The following is a 17,461-nucleotide window of genomic DNA, read 5'->3' as shown; positions in this document are numbered from 1 at the left end:
TCTCTGCACAGAGCTTGGCAATAGTACCGAAACGGTGATAAGCTCTGGGACATGAACAAACACTTACTAGCAATTACACTGATACCATAAAAAACATCCCCTTCTAAGCAGTTGCAGAGCCAAGGGATAAGAAAAACAGCCTAGTAATTAAGGATACATAGCGCATTTCAGAAGAGATTATAGTTATAACTCACTAGTTGCTGTCTTTTCACATAGTAACTCTATAGTTAGAAGGCTACTGATCCATACCCTGAATTCCCAAACAGTAGGCTCATCTCTCTTAGTTTGCCCTTTCCAAAAGAAGACTCCAGAGAAATGGAACAGTCACATTCATCGCCCTTGGTGGCATCTTTGTAATTCCAAAATGCTACATCTCCCTTGCTACTCACTGCTTCTTGCAAAGCATTTGAAATCACATCATAAATTAAAGATCATAAAAAAGGCTCCAAAATAACTTAATCGTTATATTTATCATTGGGAAAATCTTGCATTGGGTATTAAATACTATCCTTAAAGCCACTTGGTCATACAGAGAGTAACTACAAATATTTAGAAAACCAAACACAATTATATTTCCAAAGTGCTACTGAAATTAGACAGTGAGCCATCAGAGGTAAACAATGTTTTCCTCCCCCCCGTCTCCACTTTCTGCATCCTGCAGACTCTCAGGCTGGTGGTTCAGCAGCAGCGCTTCCACTCGTGGCGGCTGAATGGATCCATGGTTTGGACTGTCTGCCTGGGGATCCTGGATCTGTGATGCATTTAAATCTGTAAGAAACAAGAGGAGGACATGTGACAACACATCTTCTTTTATGCCCATGCAACCACTAAGAGCAAATTTTAACTTTTTGATTAGCGATGTGCTAAAGCACCATCTCCAAGAAAGTCACATCTGTCCAGAAGGAAAAACACTCCTGTATTATTTAATTATATGAAAGACTGGTGAGAAATAGCATGCCCAAAACTACTGAAATCTGTTCAAGTCCTTCCATTGTCATGAAAGAGCTTGGATCGGTCTCACTATTTTTACAACAAAAGACATTTACATCCTTACTTTGCCAACCAGAAGCACACTAGTGAAAATGTATACAGACTGTCAGAGTTGGGCTGGAGGGAAACATACCGTAGATAATCAGTACTCTTATTAGTAAGATAATCCAGTTATTAAACTAATATAGTTTCCATCATTACATAGAATTATATTTGCAAGACTATTTTCTTATGGATGTGAAAGTTAGCAAAGTACAGTTAAGAGACTGCTTGACTTGCACTTGCAGTCTGTAACAGATATGTAACTAGTCAGTTTCTTCCACCAATTTCATCTTTATTTCTTTGAGCAAACTACTTACTCTATTCTTGTCTCAGTTCTTTAGCTGTGGAAATATTAATTCTACCCAAGCACTACGAAATTATTTTATAGGACCTTTCATTTGTTATCTTCCCAATTTTCTCCTACAAATGCAGAGAATCAGGCACTTTTTTTTTTTTTTTCCTGCAGAGCTCTGAAGGCTTTTGCAATCATCTGTAAGTTACTCAAAAAACAAACTAACTAACTAACTAACTAACAAGTAAATAAACAACAACGACAAAAAACACCCACATGGTTGAATTCTCTTTCAGTGCCATTTCAGGACATCAGGAACTACGTTATAGAAGTTAGCTTTTCTACAACTTTGTTTCTACAAATCAACATTTCCCATATGAACAAGATGCATGAGAAGGGAGCATATATCATCATATTTGGTATGAGAAAAGCCTGCGACAGACAAACTGCAATACTTGGACCATTCTCATTAATACAGTACCAACCCAACCAACCTCTGCTACTACACAGGATTAAGGGCTTTGGAAAAACAACTCCACAGGAGGAAGCAGCATCCATGCAACAGCCATCACAGGTAACATCAGAAGCAAGCAAACCCAGCATTGGGTCCTTTGAGCCTTCTGTCACTCATGCAGAAGCTAAAAAGACATTCTGTGCCCACCTCTGTCCTCATCCCTTCTCTCTTGTGTGCAAAGGAAATCTCTTATAAAGAAGATAATTGTTTTTCTTACTCACTGTCACTCTAAATGATCATGATTTACAATGATACCTGCCCACAGCTGGCTCTTCCAAGATGCATGCAGCTTTCACCAGTCTCATTTATTAAATTCATGGAAACATAAGTTTGCTGGCTAACTAAACTCAGGCTGCTCACTACCACTGGGAATGCAGAGCAGTGCAAGTCAGCTGTGGGACAGTGTATGAGAACAACTGATGAACTGCCTTCAGTATGTTCTCCACTCTGATAACCTGAGAGCAAACAGCCTCCAGTACTTCACTCCAGTGCAAGCAGTACGTATGCAGTACCTGCTGCTGAGATTGCAGGGCAGGTGCCAGGGCCAAGGTATTTATATATCATCAGTGGTTGGTCAGTACCAGGGTGACACAGAATGCAAGAAAATGCAGCCTAAATTCCCCTCCTTTTATTGTTTTACACTGGATTTAAGTGATCAAGTTTTAGTCTCTGCGAAAATCCACAGTAAGTTTTGATTGCAGGTGCACTACTCTGGATTTGCAGAATGTAATACAGGAGGTCTGGACTCCCTTACTCAAACAGCTTAGCTTTGTTAGTTGACATCTGCACTTTTTTTTAATAGCCATATTAGAAAAAGATTACAATTTGCTGACTCGGATTCAAGAAACCAGAAATATCCTAACACCTGCTTGTCTTTATGCAAGCTGGATGCTTCAGTTTTATTTATTTAGTAAAAAGAGTGAAAGGTTCTCAATCTCTGAACGCTTGTACTGAAGGTAATTTTGCCCACATTAATATTCCTTTCAAGTCCTGTGAGTCTGTTCATCTTAACAAAGTTACATGCATAAAAATATCAGGCAGTAAGCATTTATGTGAAAGATCTTCTTCCAAAGTTTATGAAGTACATAATTGGAGAAGCCTAATTACAAATTTGAAGAAACCTAGAAAAGAAAAGAGAAACACCTTACACACAGTTTATTTTCTACCATCAAAACTAAACAGTAATTGCTTCACCAATTAAAGCAGTAGCTGTTTCCAAGCCATTTCTCATGAACTGGTACAATGCTAAATGGCAGAGCTAAGCAATGAAAACTGACAATGTTCTGGAAAAACAAATCACATGCAGTCACTGTTGGAATAAGTGATTTATTGGCAGTTTAGTTGCTTTTCTATTCTCTTATTATTTTTAAGCCCTTGCATTCTAAGAACCTGAACAACAGGAGAGTTTCAGATTGGATATCAGGAAAATGTTCTTCACCAGAAGGTGGTTGGGTGGAACACTGCCCTGGAACAGGCTCTCCAGGACAGTGGTCATGGCACTGAGCTTGTCAGACTTTCTGAGATTCCCCTCCAGATACTCTGGAGGGAAATATGTCCATGATGCTGTGACTCCGTGATCCAGGGAATGACAGCCCAGACACCATCACGGTTGATACACACTTTGGTGAGGTGGAAAGGATCTGCTTTTCCAGCAAACAAGGGAAGGGAACAGTTTCAGATGCACCGGGCTCTTTCTCACCAAGGAACAGCATCCCCAGGCTGAAGCCTCATCCTGCTATCGGTGCCACACTGCAGGCTGCCTGGCAGGAGGCAATGCAGTTTGTCATGCAAGCAGAGAGAATGGCTTGTCAGTGATAAGCCACAGGTGAAGGGGCTGCTGGTGGTAAGGGACTGCCCAGAAACTCTGTGCTGGCAGTCAGAGTGGCACTGGGGAACCAAAGCCCGGCCTCTCTGCAGTGCTGTGATGGGCAGCCATGGCTTGGAGTGGATTTAGAGCTGGGCCAGTAAGGACCATCTGCCTTTGATGAGCCTCCTCTTCACTTCTTTTTTTTTTTTTTTTTTTTTTTTTTTTTGCATAGCTCCAGCTCAATGAGGCCAGGTACCAGGCAACTGCAAAGAAGACTTTATGACCATAAAGTATATTTTTAGACAACAAAAACAACAACACAAGCCTGTGAGGCAGCTTTCACATTATTTCCAGGGAGGACCTGAGATCTCAGATCAGGGCCTGGTCTCCAATGCAGAGAACCAAAAGCTCCTGGCTTAAAACATGATCCAGGAAATGAGAAATGTGGCATTCTACTTCTTATCTGCCTTATCCTACCCTTCCTGTAACACCAAAAGACAGGATGACTGGCATAGCACAAACCACTTCGAGGTGAAAGACAAAGCAATGGAATTTGCACAAAGCTGAGATCAACAGTAATTTGCACAAAGCTGAGATCAATACATACCAAAACAAACACAGGGTCAGAGACTGGTGGTGGGAAGCCAAGTAAACACCTTATTAGTCACACTGATTCTCACCTTCTGTCTGTTGTCACAGGATGTAAGCATTTCCACATCAAATAAATGCCACAGATTTTCTCCTTCACCTCTCCCCCTTGGAGGACAAGAGCTCTGCAGGTAAGCTTGGAGTGCCCACAGTGAATGTTACAGGGAGGATGGGATGATGTTAACAAGGTGCTAGAAAACACTTCAGGCAGCAATCCCTGCTTAAGTGTCTGTGTTTTAAATAGAAAGCCCTTTCTCTTCCAGCTCTGACCCCAATTTTTCAGCATCACAGGATAAGTCACATTGGAAAGGATCTGAGAAAGTCTTTGGCCCGAACTGAGTCAGTTCTAAGGTCAGCACAGGTTGGAGGCTCAGTGCTTTTCAAAAGAGAACAAAGGAAAAAAAAAAAAGAGGGAAAAAAAAAAAGAAAGGAAAAAAGGGGAAGAGAAAAGGGAACTCATCACATGGACTATATTGCATAAAGAGTAAATGCACTGAGTGAATTTGTTATGACCTTCAGAGACCTGTGTCATATGTTGGCCCTCTTTAGAAAACAAACTGTCGTTATACGAAGAAAGAGATGTGCCACTTTGAGCAACATGTTAAAGATTTTTAAAACAATTATTCATCTGTGGATAAAGAAAAAAAATACACAAAAAAACAGAATAGAGTTATGTCTTGGTTTTACCATTTGTTTCTAATGACCAGTTTTTATACCAAGTTCATCTGGACTGACAGCTGACACATCAATTTAAGGCCAGAGCTATATGAAATGGCAGAGCTGCTGTATTTAATCCCCCACTCCCTCGGGCACTCATGCATAATGCAAAGCACAGGCAGACACCTAAAAAACAGTGCTAACTCCACCAGGACTGGGATATTCAACGGAATTCACGGGAAACAGGCTCCTATTTGCCATCACTGTTCAACAGCAAATGGCAGGCTAGCTCCTGTAAGCTCCTCTGGAAGTGTCCTTCAGCAACAATAGGGCAGCTCTTTGTAAGAATGCTCCCAGAGGTTTCCACCCTGATTCCTTTGCAAGAGCCGATTTTCCAGGGAACTCTAAGCATCTCAGCCTCCTTCCCTTTCCTCCCAGCAAACAACACTGTGATCGGTTTTGATTACTTTTTTAGTGTGACGGATTTGTGATGAATTTCCCGCTGAACAACATGCGGCAACATCTAACCTGCAGGGACATCTCACCCCTTCACCACGGTGTGACCAAGACCCCAGCTCTCAGCAAACACCGGGAAAATATTCTGACCTTGAAGTTACCATGGAAAGAGGAGCCTAATTCATTCCTCAACTGAATAAGTAAGGCAGGAAATCAATCCGAGAATGTTAATGCCTCTATTTACTTGTAACCAATCCTAACAGGAAAAAGCAGTAATTGCATTTCTCAGGCAAACAAGCACCTTCATGAATCAGAGGTCTTTTCACAAAAGGTAGATGACCAATTAGGCTTTACTGGATTCTAGATTAATTAGTCTCATCACCTTTTGGTGCATTATTTTGTTAGGAGACAGAGAACAAAAAGAATCCAAAGCCTCTGATGATAAAGGTCTGAACTGTAACTCTTCTTCATGTCGATTCCTTGGATTTTTGATATTACAAGAGAAGTCATTACTCCGCGTTTCTGTTCTTTGTTTAGCTCTTGGTGCGGTAAAACAACGGCATTTGCTTTTCTGGTTTTCTCTGATGCTTGTCCTATAGCCCCAGGTTTTGGGGCACGTGACAATTCAGCCCTCTTCTCTTATTACTGCTCAAAACATTATCTATAGCAAGGTTATATCAAAGAAAACATTTAAAAGCATCTCAGTCTCAGACACTATTAGTGATAGCTTCTCTAACATCAAGTTCATATCATGCCATAGGTCAAAATTACTTAAGTTTTAACCTCCATACACAGCTATGTTATTAGCTGTGTTGGATTTAAAGCAGACAGCTTCTAAACCATTTTTGGCATGCTATTTCTTTAATGCACATCAATAAGAGAGACTTAAAAATAGGTCTGACATGAAATTGTAACTTGTTTGTACATTAAATGCTCACAGTCCCACCTTGGCAGAGCACACTGCCTGCCAGCTGTCTGCTTCTGCTTAATCTTAATTTATTTAGGTATGAATTCCCTATTAAACTGTCTTTGTGCTAAGCTTTGAAGCATTAGTTGGTCAATTACTGATGCACACATGGTCCAACAGGTATTTTGCTAACAATGAACACATGTTTTATTGATCTACTTCTTTTCCAGCTCATTAAACACAGCTGCACTCAAGTGATCAAGAGAGAATAACCATAAAACCCTAAGAACACCCTTCCTACAGAGGATCACAAGGAATGGCACCAGCTGCCTGCACAGAGCCGCTGCTATGCTGGCATGGCCACAGTTTGCACCTCTGCAGAGGCAGACATCCATCCAACTGATGACAAAAGTGAGTGCAACAGGTAAACACCTAGAGCCCCCTCCTTCAAAATCCTCATGCAGACATACCAGGTGATCTGCAGCGATCTCCTCTTGATCTGCATGACCCCATGATCTGCAGAAGACACATGACCAGCAGCTGAAGCTACAATCTGCAGCCAGGAAGATAAAAGCTCCAACTTGAATACTTGCTGGAGAATTGTTAGAGAAAGTTACAGACAGAAACAGTTTGACAGCAGATGAAACCAGCTCACCTCTCTTCCACCAGCCAGCAAATTCCCATGCTTTCCTTGCCAGCCCACACCAGTTTGCACCCCACGAGTAACACATTGCTATGAAGCTTCTTCTCCTTTCCTCCCAAAGACACAGACAGCATTAGCACTGAGAAAAACAGCATCTCTGGCACAGGAATTCACTCCCTTTGAAGCAAGATGGGACATTTGCACATCAAAACTATTCTGTTGAGCTCTCTGTTACCACTGACAGGCATTACTGTGCTGATTAACCTCACTTCATATTTTATGGTGTTGTGTTTTGCCTTAAAAAAAAAACAAAAAAACTTCAAGTTTGCTTTGAAATAAGCATTAAATCAAAGACCTTGGAAAACACGGTTTTGACTCTCGCTTTTGGCCACTTTCTCAGGTGCAATACAAAGAAACTGTGCTCTCAAATTCGGTAACATTTTCCTGAAGTAACAGGAGGGCACTGCTTCATAACAGAAGCTGGAGGGAGAGGTCATTATAAAACACTCTGAAGCCTCCACCTAATCACCTTGGCTTTATATAACAGTTTCCTGACAACAAGCCAGCTCCATCTTTTTTTTTTTTTTTTTTTTTTTTTACTCTTTAAGGCTGACGATGTAAAAATTCTGAGTAAGTGGTGTGAGAATACTAAGCCAATATAGAGAGTTGCTGCAAAAGCAAAAATAAGGCAAAGCACTTGTTTCAAATCAATTACATGCTAACTGTACCCTCTAATAGAGGCTCCTACTTGGTGATTAATACAGGAAAAATACAGGCATTGCTATGAGTGAGCATCTGACAGAAGCCTCTTAACAGATGGTCACAGAGATACTTGGTCTCCACTGAGCTCAAAAGTCAGGGAAATGTTCGCTAATTTTTAAGCGCAATTCAATTCAGCCACTTTTATCTGTTCTTAATTGAGTTAGCAGGAAGTATACACACTGACATTTGTTTCTTGCAGTCAATTAATAAAAAAAAAAAAAAGGAAAAATTGAACAGATGCACGTTCTAAAAGTTCTGCATTGTAAGCACGGGAAGTTTCAGGGTGTGATCAAACATTTTGAAATCAATGCCATCTTCAATTGTTCGCTCAGCACCCTGTGAACATCTAACTGCTGCAACAACAGTTTGCATAAAAGCTAAAGGGAAGACCATACATTAAAGCTAGAGTAAAGCACAATTGTCAAATAAGCATGTGCTTTCATTTCTCCAGCAAAGTGCTTTTCTCAAGTAAAAAGAATGTACTCGTGTCCACTTGCCTTTCTTCTGCTTCTGCTTAGCACTGCAATGGACAGCTCTGGTTCCACCTGTACATCTCAATTCATCACCACCTCCTTCCACATTGTCTTTCCTACAAGTTTTTTTTGTAGTTCTGCAGCACTATCCTGGGATGCTGCTTTGGTCTGCTCCTTCCAGTGCTTTCCCATCCCCTCATTTCATGCTGCAGCTCTGCTCTGGTCTCATTCCAGCACTAATCAGGCTATTTCCCCATTGTAGGAAAAAGTAATGCTACATTTAAAAATACCTTCCTCCTTCAATTTGAGATTCAGGCTAAAATTTCCAACCCTACTGCTGTGCTGTAATGGCAAGCTCCTTTGCATGAGAGACAGCCTCTCTGCAGTTTTTGCTGTCAGCAACAACTATCATGTCATTCTCAAACTCAATTAAAAGAAAAAAAGCACCTTTCTTTTCATCCTTGCTCTGTCATATATTCTTTAACCAAGAATATATTCAACAACTTTTAAAGGTACGTGGGTTTCTTTGATTTTTGCATGACAGACCCTAAGCCAAATTGCATTTATTTTTATAGCATTCATGTTCTAGCTCTAGATCACGCTTCCAGGGACAGACACCAAGGAATCTCAACAGGTTACTGCCAGAGATCTTCCTATTAGATTAAATTTAAAAACACCTTTCATAGCAGCATTAGATTCCTCCCCCCCTACTGCTCCACCAAAAATTTGCACCCAAAGGAGAATTTTCTGCAGCATCTGGGGAAGCAGAACAAGATACTCCATGAAATCTCCTCTAGCAATTTGGCCAATGCCAATGTAATTTATGTGGAAGGCAACTGAGTGCTCCTGTGATGAATGCCAGTAGAAGACAGACAGACAATCTTCCCCAGTTTCTCAATAAATATTTAACAGCAGATGCTGCTAAGGAGGTTTCATATTACTAAGGCTTCATTACTTTTACACACCATGCTACAGGCCATTTCCTGGAATATGTAAAGCACTATACTAAATAATTAAAATGAGATTGTCCTCTTCAAAATAAGCCAGACACAATTGGTGATTCAGCTACATGATTTTCCTGGGTGTGTTTGCATACTCACTATCTTGCAAAATTTTATCATTTATAAACAGCTTCTCACAGCCATTAGGATGGATTATTTATTCATACTTGTGCATCTACTTCAGGCTCTAACTGCAATACAAAAACATATACAAAACATTTTAAATGTACTAAAGCAGGACACCTAACCAGGCCTCCACCCACAGATCATATTATCTATTGAAAACATGGACCTCCCAGGGTACCTTCTTGACATCAAACAATTAGCAAGGCTCTATTTTTTTGTGACTGCTCCTCCTCAGAGATCACCCTTTACCCTGCAGACGTTCTGTTGTACAGCCCTGAATGGCACCTGCCTGACTACAAACAGAAAGAGCTGTCCTCAGCAAAGGACTCCCTCCACATGTTCTGCCTCAAAACTTGTTCCTTTCCCCCTCACAGGTTCTTGAAATCCAGATTCACTGGAGCAACCTTATTTAAGCAAAGATTAGATCTGTTTATAAGAGATGAGGGTCCAAACCATTCCAATCTCATTGATGCCAGTAATTCCACTGGTTTCAAAAAACACTGTGCTGAAATTGCTGGAACCACAACTAGGAGCAAACTGAGAAAAAATTGGCCATCATTCTGTTGCTGTTTATGAACTCTGCAGGCAAGGCATGCCTGAGTACACATATACACCAATGCCAGTGGTACCTCAAAAGACAGGATGGACAACCTCCACACTCTATTTTCATTACCTTGAAGACATGGCACTATTTTAAACCTCCCTCCTAATGAATGAGTTATAAGTGAGAAGATGCTAAAAAGAATAAAATCTGACAGGCATTACAGAGGAAAATCTGTACTTAAATCAGCATACAGAATAAAAACAGAATATCATTAACTGACTTAATTAAAAGGTTATGCAATACCACTGCACTTACTGCGGTCACATTCAGAAATGGGAAGTGTTTAGAGATGAGAAAACTAGTAATGTAAGTACAAAACCCTAATGCTGCAGAGCTGAAAAGCATTACTTCAAATGCACTAATTGCAAATGCCATACAGTGACATACTTTTCACTTTAATATCACACTGCCATGTGATTTAATCTCTTTTGCCATCTACTTTAAACAAATGGCAGTGTTACTCCCAAGAGGATAAAATACTTCCCCTGTGATTCATGTCCAGCAAGTATCCCACAGATACTGATATCTAATGGCAGAGTACGAAACTCAGCATACTGCGGTACAAAGAGGAAACAAATTTCCCATTATCACTTGCAGCATTAAGGTCTTCCTCCTTCTGTTAAATCAAGGTGATTTAGAACCTGGGAGATATGGGTGCTGATGTTACTCAGTTACATATTCTTACATATTTCCATTGCATTTTATTCTAATAATAAAGTTGAGCACAAAGTGGGCTGTGTCCTCTGCTTACCTATGCAGCCACCCATGTTAACAGCAGAAAGAATAAGCTGTATACAAAAGGCAGTTTCTTAATATGGAATTAATTTGATGTTCCCAGATTTACATTTACTCAATTAAAAGACAGAAAGTTTAAAATAGATCAACACCACATCTGCACAGGAGGCTTTCTGAAAACCCCAGAGATTCATAGTCATGCCACTCTCTGCTTTTAAGAGTTTCCCTCTGTTTCTCAGGTTAAAGAACTGGGGGAATTCACTCTTTATGCAGAGCAAAAAATAAAAAAGAGCCACCAATGCAAATGCTGTGAAATACAGTGGAAAAACAGTATCAAAATAGGCAAAAAACCCATCTTTCCATGCTACAGGCAATACAGGGCTGATATGCTTTTGGCTACAAAGGATGCTGTTGAAACACGAGAACAGTAAAACATGCACTGTGTAGAGTATAATTAGTTCAGAGAATGAGTGAATCAAATGTATTCAAAAGGAGCTCACACAGCAGTAAAATCACAGAAATTAACTGACAATGGTCACATACACAGAACTGTATGTTGTTGGATGATGTTTTTTGTAAAAGTCATTATTTAACAGGTTCCCACTGACTAAAGTCATCTTATTCAACAATGTCCTCAACATGGGAACCCACCCACCAGTGCTGGCAGTAATTGCTATGCTTATTTGAATAAGGCCCTGAGTTACTGTGCTCCAGCCCTTGCCAAAATCCTGTGCTGACTTGGAACAACGGGGAAACAGCTTGTACATTTTCAGATGGCTTTTAACACTGTAGTACAAAGCATCTTGCATGAGATTTTTATCACACTTCCATCAGCTTTACATTATACAACTTCTGACATCAACTGAGACAACAAGGAAAGAACCAAGTCCATGCAGCACCACTCTCAGTTTCTCTGCTGCAAACACATTCACATACTTTTATACACTTTTACACTATGACTATGTCTAGGTAGCCAAAAATAACGTGTCATTCTAAACCTCAATTAAAATATTATCAATGGAAAATAAATCTCATCCAATGTTTTAAGAACAGGTCCAATCAGACAATCAGAATTAGAACAATCTACCTTTAAGAACAGGAAAGGAATTTCCTGTACAGGACAAAGATGATACTACACACTGTTTCTGGGACTGGCTTAGGTTTTTGTTTTTTTCTATTAAGAATTAAATACTTTGCAACACTAGGATACACTTTTTTCAATAAACAGTTTCTTTTTCTACAGTCACATTATTTCATTTTCTTGCGTGCATATATGCACAGATTTTCAAACAATACAATTGTAAATGTTGGGAAAAAAAACCTCCCATAATCAAGTTTCTGAGTAGTTTTCCAGACCTATTGCTTTTCAGCTATATTCCTGTAGATACAAGATCTGAATAATTAAAAAAAGAAGAAGAAATGAAAGAAAGGCAATATTATTTACTACGATGTCATTCACTTCATAGCTTAAAAGAATTAAAATTGCACTGATTCCTGAAATCAAAGAGCTGAGTCCATAGGTAAATGTTTAGACACTGATTTCAGCTAGTTAACCTGACATGTCAATTAAATGCAAGATGTAATTTATTCAATTCTCAGTCTGATCTGACACAAAACCTATACTTCCCCAATTCCTAATTAGCCAAAGTACTTGTCTTCTTTCATGCAGATAATTTCATAACCATTAGTGTAAAGCATTAACACGTTTGTCTTTCAATCACATTTTCCTCCTGTTGACTGACACACCTTTTCTAGTGAGTGTACTTGTGCCAGTTTCAGCTTTGTGGGAACTTGCCCCAAGGTCTTCAGTAAAGTTCACTCCCATACACATAAAGCAATCATACATAATCATGATGCTAGCTATGGAAAGACACATGTCTTACCTTAGAAAATATGAGCGGAAAATTATGCACTGGAGGAATGTAGTTATTTCCATTTAAACAGCATAGTATTTAACATACAGTTGAATGCATCATGATTAACTCCTCAACATGATGTTCAGGTGGTGTTTTTCATTAAATAATTTACAATTTTTTTGGCAGACCAGACTTCTTATACAATGCCTACTAATTCTACAGAAGTCAATCAAAATCGAGAAATTAAATTGGTGTTCTGAGCACAAAATTATTATATACAAGATCTGGATATGTATGTCACCTATACACTGCTATTTTCAGTAAGATATACTCAGTTGTTTTTTTTTTAATTCTATTTTAACTCCTTATTTAGGATTGATTTTGGAAAAATGACATATGATATGCATAGAGCTGGATGAAAAATGCAGAAAAATAAAATGTCACATTTTATTGACATGAGAATGAGGAAAATTTCAACTAACTTTAAAATTCTGTTTTTTTCCTCATTGTATCCTTACTGGTTTCCATTCACAGCAATCAGAGCTGACTTTATCCTGCAGAGGAGTCAGGAAGAAAATCCACAAGCACTTCTTAAACTCTGCTAAACTCTCTGGGGAAAAAGCATGGCCAAAAAGCATCACACGGCATCTGCTTCCTAGTATGAAATGTTTACACTATTCAGCTTGATTCCTATTGCTTAGAAATGAGCGATTTACTTCACTTCCATGTACAGAGTTTGCTGGAGCTTCGGATGCCATCTGTCATTCAGGAGGAAGCTCAGCATTCTTCTCATTCTCTGCTCCCCATATGGCATCTCCAAATACATGACAGAAGCAAGCTCGAATCATGCAGACTCATGCACTGCATGACATACTTGTCATCCTCCAAGTCACAAATGTGACTGTGGAATGTGATCCCTTACAGGGCAGGTTCCCTTCTTTCCTGCTCTAGCGGCGCACCGGGGGCTTCACAACACAACCTGCACCACCAAGATGCCACAAGAATTTGCTGTGCTGCTTTGCCAATAGTGCTCTGTGACTCAGCGAAGGCAGTAGCTGCAGGTTTTACAGACCTGACTTTGCCAGAGAGATTTCTGCTAGCCTGCTGCTCCTCCCTCTCAGGCAGGTGTGTAGCCAGCACTGCTCCCCAGGCTGCTGGGGCTACTACACTGGTGCCCAGTTACCAGAAGGGCATCTTTACACAGAGAAGCACCACCAGCTCATCTGAGAATCAGTGCAATTACACCGATGCAAGCCAGTTTAATTAAACTAGACACTCTCATGTGGGCTTAATGCAGAGAGCATCCTGGTTAGCTTGCATTTGAACACTTGCCAGTGCAAGCTAATCCACTTTTGGGAGGTTTAAACCCACATATGTGTTCTCTTTCAAATTTGGACTAGCTTAGCTAACCTGTTACTAAAAGGACAGCTTCATTGAAACTAGAACAAGTTTCACCACACTAATTATTTAAGCATTTTTAGAAATACTCATCTCTTTTACTAATCAGCTTTGTTTGCTGATTGTGGTGATGAGAATAGTCAGCTTTGAATACAAAATGCTTTTCTGGCAATCTGTATACTAAGAATGATGTTATAGTAAGGCTGTAGTGGATGCCTGCTTAATTCTTTACAAGAAGTACTAAGGAGCAAGTTCTCTAACCAAGGACCTCCCAGTGTGTTTGACCTAAGAGTATTAGAACCACTGTACCTGCGTATGTTTTTAACTTCTGATCCTACTTAGTTCTGCTGTCCATTGATCCTTGCTGTGACCTAATTAGTGTGCAGCTTGCATGGGGACAGAAGTCATCCCACACTACCAGCTCAGAAAGATGGCAGCAAGTCAGCTACAGTCTTGATTTGCCATGTGCCACCTCAATCTCTTGGTTGTACAGGAAAAACCTACCAGATCACTTCAGCTATCACACCAAAAGCATACCACTGTCTTTAATGATTTCTAGATGCTAAGGTTTTTTTACATCCTTTTCTACAACTTTCATCATAATGAATGAAAAGGCCACATAAGATCAAAACTAGACTCAGTGTGACAGGAGAGAGAAACAGACTTGGGTTTCTCATTAATATGGTTTTAAGTCCAGGGAATTCAGGGAATTTTCAGTGCAATGCACTGCTAGGATAGCATAGCTTTATGCCAACAAAGAATAGGGATACATTTTTAGCAAAAGCTGTCTATATTTGTGCTTTGTTCTACTGATTTTCTCAGTTACGCTGAGCAAGAATGTAAAATGGCATGCAACTTTTTTAACAAAACTGATTACTTTCACTACTGCCAAGCTGCTTTCCTTCCTGGGACTATTCTTTCTGCCCATACTATTAAAAATGGTATTAATTACCATTATTAAAAGCATCCTCGTTGCTTTTGCAGGAGAAAGACATCTGCTGGTAAGGGCCAGTTGGTTTCCACAGTTCATTGGTCAACGCTGGTTGACAAGAAGTATCAGCCCTGAGGTCCACCTGATTTTCACAAGTCCTTGCCATATCCAAGTTTGAGATGCCCAGCCCATACACAACATCTTCATAAACAAGAGAAGAATCTGATCTGTTGAGGCCACTTACAGACACGCGTACTACAGCTTCATTTAAGTAGAACGCATTTTCACCACGTAAGCTATCCAACTGATCATGTCCCATTATCTGCAGAACAAAAAAAAAAAGAAAACAGTATTTTTATCTCTGTCCAGCACCAGAAGAAACCTTATACCAGGATACCTTCAGTTAACTGTCAAGACAGAAATGAGGATTCATAACATATAGTGATTTCGTTTCCCAGAAGCTAATATCAAAACATGTTAAATTCCCCATGCACTCAGGAACAAACAGCAGTAATTGGGTATACTTTGTCTTGGCCCCTCTCAAAACACAGCAATTCTCAGTAATGATGTTTGGCCATCCAAAATCAACTAGGTAGCTGGCTCAGAGAGATGGCAAAAATAATGGGCTGGCTCTCAGCCTCCCTGCTCCAGCTCTGCTGCTGAGGTATTGGAAAATGCAGGACAGAAAAAAGCCCAGGGCATGAAGTGCATTCAGATCTCATAGTTTATTTGAAATTAAAACAGATATGAGATAGTCTTACACATAACACAGCGTCACAAATGAAACAATAGATTAAGAACTATTTTAAGCCTGTGGCTCTTTGACAATGAGAATTTCATTATTTTGCCTCTGTCTGTGACATTCCTGGCTATCCCTGCATCTGGCTGTCATCCTTCAACTTTCCCTCCTCAGAAGAGTTCAAAAGTCCCATTGATTAAAACTGATGGGCAACTTCAGCTTGTATTTTATCATCCACTTCTTAAGCTTGGCCAAATAAGTCAAAGTTTTATCACATGTTATACTACTCCATGGTGCTTCATTGTTTGAGTTGTGTGAGCAATACATAGAAAAGTAATGTTCACACCATAGTCACAAAAGCTGGATGAAAAGGAGGAGGTCAGAGGCCAATTTTTCATCTTCTCATTCAGGCACAAGCTTAGACACTGAATGGTCACTGCCTGAGATGGGTTAGCTGCCAGCTGAAGAAGTAGGGAGGTGATGACCTGAAGAAAGGTTCTACTATTTTTCTCATGAAAATGAAAACCTCAGGGGAAAAAAAGCTGCTTGAGTGAGCAGGCTTTGAATCCAGGTGACTTCTTTTGATTTTCAGGTGCTTTAGAGAACAGTAACGGAAACAAGACTCTAAACACTGGAGCAAGAGCTTCCTTCATACACTGCAAGAAAAACTATTTTCAGTATGAAATGCTTAAGCAGCCTCAGAGCTGCTTTAAACTGCATCACCTATCAATGACCATCTCCAAGCAATTTCACTGTCCAGGTTGGAGCCATGCACCAAGGTAATTCCCTTAGGGGCTGCTTGTTTCAGGGGAGCAATATAGCTGATGCCGGGTCTGATAGATAAGGCTTCATGAGAACCAGGCTATTCCTACTCCTACAGTTTCTGCTCCTCAGTGGGGACAGCACTGCTGTTCAGGAGCAAGGAGAGTATCTGAAAACCTTCACTAAAAGTGTTTCATGCCTTAGGCTTTACAATAGTATGATTTCCTACAAAAAGCAAGAGGCATGATACATCTTGCCAGAAGGTGCAAACACTCTGGTAAAGCAGAATAAAACACAAATTTCCATCTCTTGAATTTAACACTCATCAGTTTGACTGTGGCTCCCATGAGGCTCCAAAGTCAAGAGCAAGCCTAGGGATATGCCTGAACCACACACTTCCTCATGGTGCTATCAGCCAACAGACACTCTGGCATGGCAGACCATTTGTCAGGGAACATCTCTACATCTTTGCAGCTAGGGATGTAGTTACAGTGGAGAAAAACATACCTCATGGCTCCCTGTGGGCAGCATCAGGTTGCTCTGGAGACCATGCTTCCAGTGCCAGAGGAGTTTCTTCTGCACTCTGATACTGTCCCTTTTTTTCTCCAACACTTTCTGTCCTTCCTGCAACCTCTCCAGGCTCTGTTGGAACTCCTGCACCTGCAGTGCAAGGCCCTGGCGGCTCTTCTCCAGCAGCTCCTCCTGGCAGCTGCAGGCCCGCTCCCGCTGCTCCAACAGGCCTGCCCTCACCTCCTGCTCTTGCTGCCACTGCTCGCATTCACGCAGCCAGCGCTGCTGCTCTTGCTGGAACTGCTGCTGGAGTTTGCTGATGTTTGCCATCTCATCCCTTTGTTTTTCTGAATTACGGTATTTTTCTGGTTCCAGGAAGAGGGGTATCCGAGAACTATGGCTACGACTGGTCTTCTCATTCTCTTGCAGTAGTAACCTATGGAGCTCTCTGTGGCTGTCCTGGATAGCTAATGCTGCCTAGACACCACAATGAAACCAAACACAAATGTTTAAATATTAGCATCCGCTCATTTCTGTATTTTTGTTTAAAAACATTATATAAAAATGTTTCACCCTCATGCAGAGAACTCTGTGTTCATGCCTATTCC

General features: G+C 40.4%; 1 protein-coding gene across 1 annotated transcript in view; it reads right to left on the bottom strand.

The window, feature by feature from the left end:
• Positions 1 to 607: 607 nt before the first annotated feature.
• ARHGEF28 (Rho guanine nucleotide exchange factor 28) overlaps positions 608 to 17,461 on the bottom strand; it is a gene marked incomplete at both ends in the record, with an annotated part of 139,708 nt that continues 122,854 nt past the window's right edge. Inside the window, 3 exons of the mRNA XM_079548919.1 lie at positions 608 to 768; positions 14,864 to 15,164; positions 16,851 to 17,330. Of these exons, the coding sequence (XP_079405045.1) occupies positions 608 to 768; positions 14,864 to 15,164; positions 16,851 to 17,330 (942 nt within the window). The remainder of the gene's footprint in view (positions 769 to 14,863; positions 15,165 to 16,850; positions 17,331 to 17,461) is intronic.

Source organism: Tetrao urogallus, assembly GCF_951394365.1.
Source record: "Tetrao urogallus genome assembly, chromosome: Z".
Classification (NCBI taxonomy): Eukaryota; Metazoa; Chordata; class Aves; order Galliformes; family Phasianidae; genus Tetrao; species Tetrao urogallus.
This window is presented reverse-complemented; position numbering and strand designations above follow the sequence as displayed.